Genomic DNA, 7,822 nt, shown 5'->3' with positions numbered 1-7,822 from the left:
TTGGGTTGTTACCGACATCTGGTGAAAATTTCATGTCATTAGTACCTCTAGTAATATATTTACTGAGAAAAATGGTGACGTGTTCAATACTTGTTTTACCCGCTGTATATGCAGAAAATGTTATATTTACATCTAATCATGCATCACATATTGATCAGATGCTGCTGCTGACTGATCCATGATGTAATTGATGTAAATGTAACATTGTCTACATATAGGTAAATTTAGTCACTGCAATAAAATAACTTTGTCTGTTTTTGTCACTTTTACGGTGGATTGCATCAACTCTGTTACATACAGAAGGGAAGCTTCACCGAAGTGAAACGTAAATTTGTGGATCTCTGTTTGATTACTCTGGCTGGCTTTCTCGAGGACCAGGATGTGACACAAAAATCTGAATTTTGGAACTGAAAGTGAAAGAAGTCAAACTGAATTTTCAATAAACCAAAATACAGTTTCYAAGCAAATTAATTCAGATACAAAACTTTAAATTCAGTTTCAAACCATTAYATTCTGTTTCAATTTAGTGAAATTTATTTTCAAACCAGTGCATTCGATTTCAAATTATGCACATTCAGATTCAATCTGGGCAATTCAAATTCAATACCTGCTGGCACAAGATTTATCTCATATGTTTAGTAAGTAAGTAAGTAAAGTTTTATTTAAATAGCACCTTTCACAGAAATAAATTCACAAGGTGCTGTACATTCAGAGAAGGGGAGAGGGGGCAGTTAAACACCCATTCAAGAGACATACAAGACAAACATGGGGGAACAGGTGAAACCGGTCATGCAGCAAACACAGTTGTGTTACCTTTAACAACAGCTTGAAATACACAAAAGGAAAATTGAGTTGAACAACCCGCGAGAGGGCAAGACAGCCTGGTGGGGTGGGGGGGGGCTTAGGTCAGATAACACATAAAGGGGAGGTAAAATGGGGCGGGTTCAGAGAGAGCGAAAGCACATCCTGCTCCTCTGAAGGCCAAGCAGAAACTGAGTCCCAATCRCTTGAGTTCCCTTCACACTGTGTCCATGGAAATGCTGTGTGATTATAATCTGATACTGTCATTGTATCCTATGTTCGTGTTTACAAGGGTAGATTGCATATATTTCACTTTTCTTTTCATAGTGCGCAATCTTTTTTTTTTTAGTTAATTAACGTACCATGCGGTCACTAACCACATTTAGGGTAAAACTGTTGCTGAAACACACAATAATTATCCAATGAGAGACTCTTATCTATTTGTTTAGTTAAATCCAGGTGGTGATCTTTTTATTTTTTTTTGGGGGGGGGGGCAGTGCAAACAAACACACATAGACTAGTTTTTATTCTTCATTGGCAGGGGATCTTAAACACTCACTCGCACCATACCAGCTTTTTTATACAACACTTTGCAMAATAAAGCAAAAAATATGTCTGTTTAAATCAGAAATGTTTTACTTTAGTTTTTTTTTCTTTCACTTTTTGCAGAGACAAATACTGAGACATTGCTGTGCCAGTCAACCCAAAGTTCACCTGCTGAATTAAAGCTTCTTGTGCTTAAACCAGATCCATATGAGGCCTCCTCTGGGGAGAAGGTGAAGTTTGTTTGTCCGTTAATCCTTAAACCTGACTCCATCGTTCCCAAAGCCAACCTTTCAGAGAAGCCTGGTCAAGCTGAACCTCAGCAGGCCTGTGTCAGCACCGCCAAGGGCAGCGCTTACAGTCCGTCCCTATCGGATGGAGCGGTGACTCCCGCGCAGGTAGGGGTGTGGGAGTGGATCCACACACCCAAAGGGACAAAGAACCACCTCCAGATGAAACTGAAACTCATGTCTAAAGATCCGAAGCTGCTGCGTCCTTGTGCTGTACAGCTGGTGGATGTTCTRTCTGTCCCAGAGTCAGTGATTGAAAGCAACCCCGGGAAAACTCAAACAGCCAGCCACAGCTCAGGCTGGCCTCCACCCAAAGACATCCGTCGACATCAGGGTCCTCACACGGGCCATCGCCTCTGCTGCTTCACCCAGTGCGAGAACGGCATCTGGCGCCTCCAGAAGATCGTCACCCACTCCCGGGATGGCTACGTCTGCAACCTGTGCGAGAAGGTGTTCAAGCGAAGGAAGATTCTGCGTCGGCACGAGCGCTTCCACACGGGAGAGAGGCCCTACCCGTGTTCTACCTGCTCCAAGACCTTCGCCCTGAGGAAGAGCCTCCGGCGCCACCTGAGGTTCCACACCGGTGAGAGACCCCACACCTGCTCTCATTGCAGCAAAAGCTTCCGCCTGCGAGACAACCTGAAGGCCCACCTGAGGTTTCACTCAGGGGAGAAACCTTTCAGCTGCCTCTCCTGTGGAAAGATGTTCAGGATCATGAGGAACCTGGAGAAACACAAACTGAACCAGTGTGAAGCCTTTGTTCCTTCATTTAGAGCGATAGCTGGCCTGCAGCTGTGATGGAGGGAAAAACCAGCTGGAAGTGGCAGCTATAACCTGTGTCTACCTCACAGAGAAAACACTGAATCACTGTCCTGTAAGCTGAAACCAGAACACTTAAAGCTACAACTGAGACAGAAGCTATGAACCATTCCAGGTGTGTGTTGCAACAAATACAGATTTTTCCTTAGAAATAATAACAAAGGTTGCAGTTTCATGAACACTTTTCTTCCCGTTCTTTTTCCTTAGTTTTTACATTCTTGTCAAAAACCCCTCGCCTGCTGATCCYCAAGAGTACAAGGATGGTGCAACGGTTCTGCTCAACACTACAATCAATCCGATTTTTTTAATGATTAGTCTTTCTGATACCGATCCGATAGCTTTATTTCTTTATTTCTTTCCAAGTGACAAGGTTGTTAGTATTAAAGCGAGTCKTGCTGTTCCCACCATGAGAACCATCCAGTTTGCATATTTTGCAAGCTGCAGTTTCAGCATCATTGTTTTCCATTGAAAAGTGTTCCCACATTGTGGACATGGTTGCGTACTTGTGTGCGTCATGACTTCTTAACAGCAGTTGTAAAGCATGATGATGCTGAAAACTGGATCGGCCCGATTACATGACTAAATCCGATTCTACCCGATTTTCAAAAAATGGCCATATCTACCACCAATACCGAGTATCTGATTGGGACATCCCTACTCAATACTTTATAAACTCTGCRAAAAACTAGCGTTCATTAAAATACATGAATGTTTCTGCCTTTTATGACTGTTTTTGAGATCCTCTTGTGTTGCAAAATAATGGGAGTTGATATAGTTTTTTTTTRCTTTTTTATCTGTCACACTCTGAGTCTGTGTTGAGTGACTCTTGAATACTACCACGTCAAAATTTAGCTCATCTGTTTAATATAATTTTGTCGTTGCTAGGGGTAATTAGCTGTGGCGGTCATCTTGATTTAAATTAACTCTTAAAGTGATGAACAATTCAAAGATACATTGAAGTTCATGATGGTACATGAAATATTTTGCTTACAAACGAACAAGACTGACTGCAACTGTTAATGCTAAACTTAGGCAAAGATTATGACGTGAAAACACTGGAAAAAACAGACTGAAAATTGCAGACAGGGCTACTGATTCATTTTCCATATTAATAGCTTAACCTTTGTTTAAACACACCTGCTGTGTTGAGGACAAAGTGGAAAATAAAGCAGCAGCCATCATTATGTTTTCTCATAAAGCTTTTCCACTTAAAGGGATCCATTAGACATTATTTGATAAACATATATTTTAACTGTAAAATAAATACTTTAAAAATACTGTAGGCTGTTCAGTTTTTTTATTTTTAAACTGAAAGTTAAAAAATTTACATGGACGGGGCCATTTTATTTACACACAATGTATTCTGGGTAAATGACGTGGAGGTCCTCGGTGTGAGGCTTTTAGCAGTTTAGCTTGTTTGTCGCGCTAGCACCGAGCTAATAAGGCAATATATTGTTGGCGCTAGCGCGAAGGCTAACAGGCTAAYCTGAGGTTCTTCTTCCATGAAGCAGCTCTGTTGTCCTCCATCCATATTTTCAGTTACAGGCTGAGTCATTTCTACCTTCTCCTCTCTGTCAACGCTCTCTGGTTTCATTTAAGAGTCGATCATCAGATATTGTCCAAGATTAACCTTCAGGGTGGATATAGCTCGCTCACACTGAGGACCTGTCCAGGTCCTCATTTACCCAGAATGCTTTGCGTGTAAATAGAATGGCTCTGTCCGTGTTAAAATATATTTAAAAAAAATTACAAAACTGAACAGCCTACAGTATTTTTATAGTCTTTATTTTACAGTTAAAATAAATGTTTATCAAATAAAGTTTAATGTTACAACTAATCATGGATCCCTTTCATGTATGCTAACTGAAAATCTGCTGTATTTTTGGGATTGAAAACATTTTAAATTCGAGGCCCAGAACAGTCCGAAGGAACACAAACAACATGCTGCCTTTCATGGGTGTAAATGTACAACCAGTCGTTATTTTTTAAGTTTTATTCAAATCTGTTTGGTAGTTTATGAGCTGTTTTTCTAACAGACCAATTGTCAATGTTTTAAGCAAAGGTGTTGTGCAATGCTTAACATTTTTTTTAAGAAACGTGAAGAGAAATCCTCTTTCAGCTGTATTTCAGATGGAACACCTATAAGCCTTTATGCTTCTTTTAATATTTAGGTGTTCTCTAAAAATATATAAGATCGCACTGCAAACCTTTTGTAGTTTCTTTTTTAATGAGATGTAGACTGTTTTTATTAATCTTTTTTTATGTTATTACTGAATGCTTATATAAATGTCCTGTTTATCATATCGGCAAAACATTTTCTCAGTCCATAAACTTCTAAAGTCTGTCAAACAAGAGCTGAATAACATTAGTTTTGTTAGTCAGTGTAACTAATCATTTAGCACCAGTAGTCCTCCTGGTTACACTCAGACCAGCCTGTTAAAGAGCTACAGTGTGAACAATAATGACAGAACAAGACGTACACTAGTCTTTACAGGGTGTCACTCTTTAACATGTAGAATGTGGATGAAAGTAAAATGTCACATTTACTTGTTTGAGCTTATTGAGCTGTCAGTGTTAAAATGTCCAAGCTTTTTTGTTCTGCAGCTGATTCATGGAGAAACACTCAGGCGTTTGTTAGGTTTAATGTGACTGCAGCAGTTTAAACTGTATTGCTTTTATATGTTTTGTTGGAAGTGATGCTTTTATCATTTTTATGTTTATTGCTACAAAATATGTATGTTTTTTTTTTTTGTTTATTTTCTGAGAAGAACTACAAGGGATATTTCATATTTGACACTCTTACCGTTCGGTGTTTTGAATATTGCACGTTTGTGGATTTGAGAATAGCCAAGCTGAATTCAACTTTTAATGTTAAGTTGACAAAAGTTCTTAAAGTTTTTCTAACTTTTTATACATTTAAAGTTTCTATTGACCAATGTCTGTTTTTTGTGCTGTTTAACCACTGTTAGCCAAAATATGTGTTTATGTGTTAATAATAAAAGTTTTTTATAAATCATTTAGTGGTACAGTAAGTTTTCATACCATCAGCACAACACAGTTAATTAGAAAGTTCACATTTCACTGATTTAAAGAGTAAAAGTGTTCAGCAAGTAAAATGTATAAACTAATAAATGTTGCATATTTCTTTAACAATAAAAGCTGATAAGCACAGATATATTCATGCCAAATTAAATAAGTCTGAGATTGGGTAGTTTCTGATGACTGGTCCAATAAGAAAAGAAACAGCAGCTGTAGAATCTGGGATGAAATGAAGGATCATTTAGTACAAGTTTACCAGCCTAAATGTTTTCTATACTGTGTTTTAGGTCTGATCTAAGACAACTTGGATGCCAAAGAAGCATTGAAGTGGCAATTTTTACAAATGTTTATCAAATCACAAACTTTGTTTTAAGCAATCTGTCTTTGGTGTAGGATAACACAGTCCAGGTTTGATCAGTTTAAAAATTGTAGATTTTAAACTGGACAAGAATAAAGGTGGGACAGATCATGGCCAAAAAAATAAAGCTTGTTTTGTTGAGTCTAGTTTTATTATTAAAATTCAAGTTAGCTTTCACTCAGGACTTGGAAGTTATTTCCCCTATATGGTTGTAAAATAGACATGAAAACAAAGTGAATAAAGTACAGGGTAAACGGGGGAATGGTCAAATACGTCTGTTTTAAAATCTATTTTAGCTTGATTTGATAGTTTCCCCCTCTCTAAATAAAACACAATGCTAACAGTGAGAAAGAAACAACTTGTAGTCTCTTGAAGCAATGAAATAAAAGAAATTAGCTCGTATTTTTAATTCTGCGGAAGTCTTCACAGCGCAAACTCGTGCGTCCTCTCAAGCCCCGCCCCTTCCAGGAAGTACCCCTGTATTCTGTTGCGCTTTCGCTTTTGACTCGGAGTTAAAGTAGTTAACAGTTAAAAACAGAGACCTTTTGATATTAGGGTAAGAATTAAAGAATATTTTTCGGTATATACAGATATATTTGCGTTTATAGGCTCGCAGGTTATTCTAAACAACACAAATAGAGCAGGTCAACAGCCCAGGTTGTAATATCTCTGTTGTTAACTTCTTCTCTCAGTTGTTTATGTTTAGGGACCTAGTTAAATTTCAGAGGAGCCACATATGGAAGATACGGAGCAAACCCGACTTGAGGAGTTGCTGACATGCCCTGTGTGCCATGACATTTATAAAGATCCTCAGCAGCTGCCCTGTGGACACTGCCTGTGTATGGACTGTGTGAGAAACCTGAGGGATCACTCCTCAGATGCACCTTTCCGCTGTCCAGACTGCAGGGCAGGTTTTGAACAGGTTGTTTTGGAACAGAAGAGCTACGCATTGGCCAACATCGCAGAGGAATTCAGGTTGAACAAAAGGAGAAGGGTACCTGATTACATTATATATTTATCACTACTACCTGTTTCTGCTCAAACTCATTCTTCTCCTCCTCATATGTGATTTGTCCTTGCAGGCAAAGGATGCTGAACGTGTTTACTGTGACTGTTGTCCGGAGAAGACGACTCCGGCTGTTAAGACGTGTCTGAAGTGTGAGCTGTCGCTTTGCAAAGAGCATCTAAAGGACCACCTGGAGCTGCGGGTGTTCACTGGACACCCCCTGGTTCAACCTCTGAGCGACCTTCTGGAGAGAAAATGCCCGCAGCACAAGGACGAGGGGCTGAGGTACTACTGCAGCTCATCCAGACGCTACATCTGCAGCATCTGCAACCTGGAGAGCAAGCAACTGAGCGTCGCCTCAGAGGTCTCCGTTGTCCTGCGGCGACAGCTGACTGTGAGCTGATTCACGCTCTCCGACACCGTCTGACACAGAAAAGATGTGAAAGTTAATCCATATCTGTGTGTTCAACAGGAGTACATGGACCAGCACTTCAAAATGCTCAGGGAGCAAATCATAGAATCTACAAACACTGTGAACAACCATCGCGATGTGAGCCTTGTTCCCTGTTTTAAAGTTACAGTTTGCCTCTCAACACATTTCAGTTTTTACATCTGTTTTCACACAGAGAGAGAGAGGGATGCCTGCTGACTCTAGACTCAACGGTGTCACTGTTGTTCTCCTACTTCTTTGGTTCATAGTTCTTTATTATGGTAAGAAAACACAATTTATATGTGTGTGTTTATACTGTTTCATTCATTTATGACCTCCCATTTGTCTTTAGCCTATAACTACTCTGTGGAAAACCAAACGTTGGTGGAGGCGCTGGAGAAGCAGCAGAGCCGTGTGCATCACACTGAAGGTAACAGCTGTTTTCTGTTTATATCAACTAAAACATAAAAAACGTAAAATAAGTATTGAACACGTCAACATTTTTCTCAGTAAATATATTACTAGAGGTGCTAATG

General features: G+C 39.4%; 2 protein-coding genes across 4 annotated transcripts in view; both read left to right on the top strand.

The window, feature by feature from the left end:
* The window catches only part of si:rp71-1g18.1 (zinc finger protein 135), a 13,400-nt gene extending 9,664 nt beyond the window's left edge, over window positions 1-3,736 (top strand). The window contains exons 4-5 of one of the 3 annotated variants that reach the window (XR_001310260.1): window positions 1,471-2,568; window positions 2,661-3,736. Coding sequence is in view for 2 of the 3 variants with exons in the window: in XM_014008945.1 (XP_013864399.1) it covers window positions 1,471-2,432 (962 nt within the window). In the remaining variant the exon portion in view is untranslated. Of the gene's footprint in view, window positions 1-1,470 lie in introns of all 3 variants that reach the window. The other 2 variants (XM_014008947.1, XM_014008945.1) reach the window with 2 other exon arrangements.
* A 2,942-nt stretch (window positions 3,737-6,678) lies between these two features.
* The window catches only part of LOC106517899 (E3 ubiquitin-protein ligase TRIM11), a gene marked incomplete at its 5' end in the record, with an annotated part of 4,085 nt that continues 2,941 nt past the window's right edge, over window positions 6,679-7,822 (top strand). Inside the window, 5 exon segments of the mRNA XM_014008944.1 lie at window positions 6,679-6,844; window positions 6,933-7,250; window positions 7,329-7,406; window positions 7,483-7,567; window positions 7,639-7,716. Of these exon segments, the coding sequence (XP_013864398.1) occupies window positions 6,679-6,844; window positions 6,933-7,250; window positions 7,329-7,406; window positions 7,483-7,567; window positions 7,639-7,716 (725 nt within the window).

This window comes from Austrofundulus limnaeus, unplaced genomic scaffold, assembly GCF_001266775.1.
Source record: "Austrofundulus limnaeus strain Quisiro unplaced genomic scaffold, Austrofundulus_limnaeus-1.0 Scaffold54, whole genome shotgun sequence".
Classification (NCBI taxonomy): Eukaryota; Metazoa; Chordata; class Actinopteri; order Cyprinodontiformes; family Rivulidae; genus Austrofundulus; species Austrofundulus limnaeus.
Note: the sequence above shows the minus strand (reverse complement) of the source record. Positions and strands in the feature narration are given on the sequence as shown.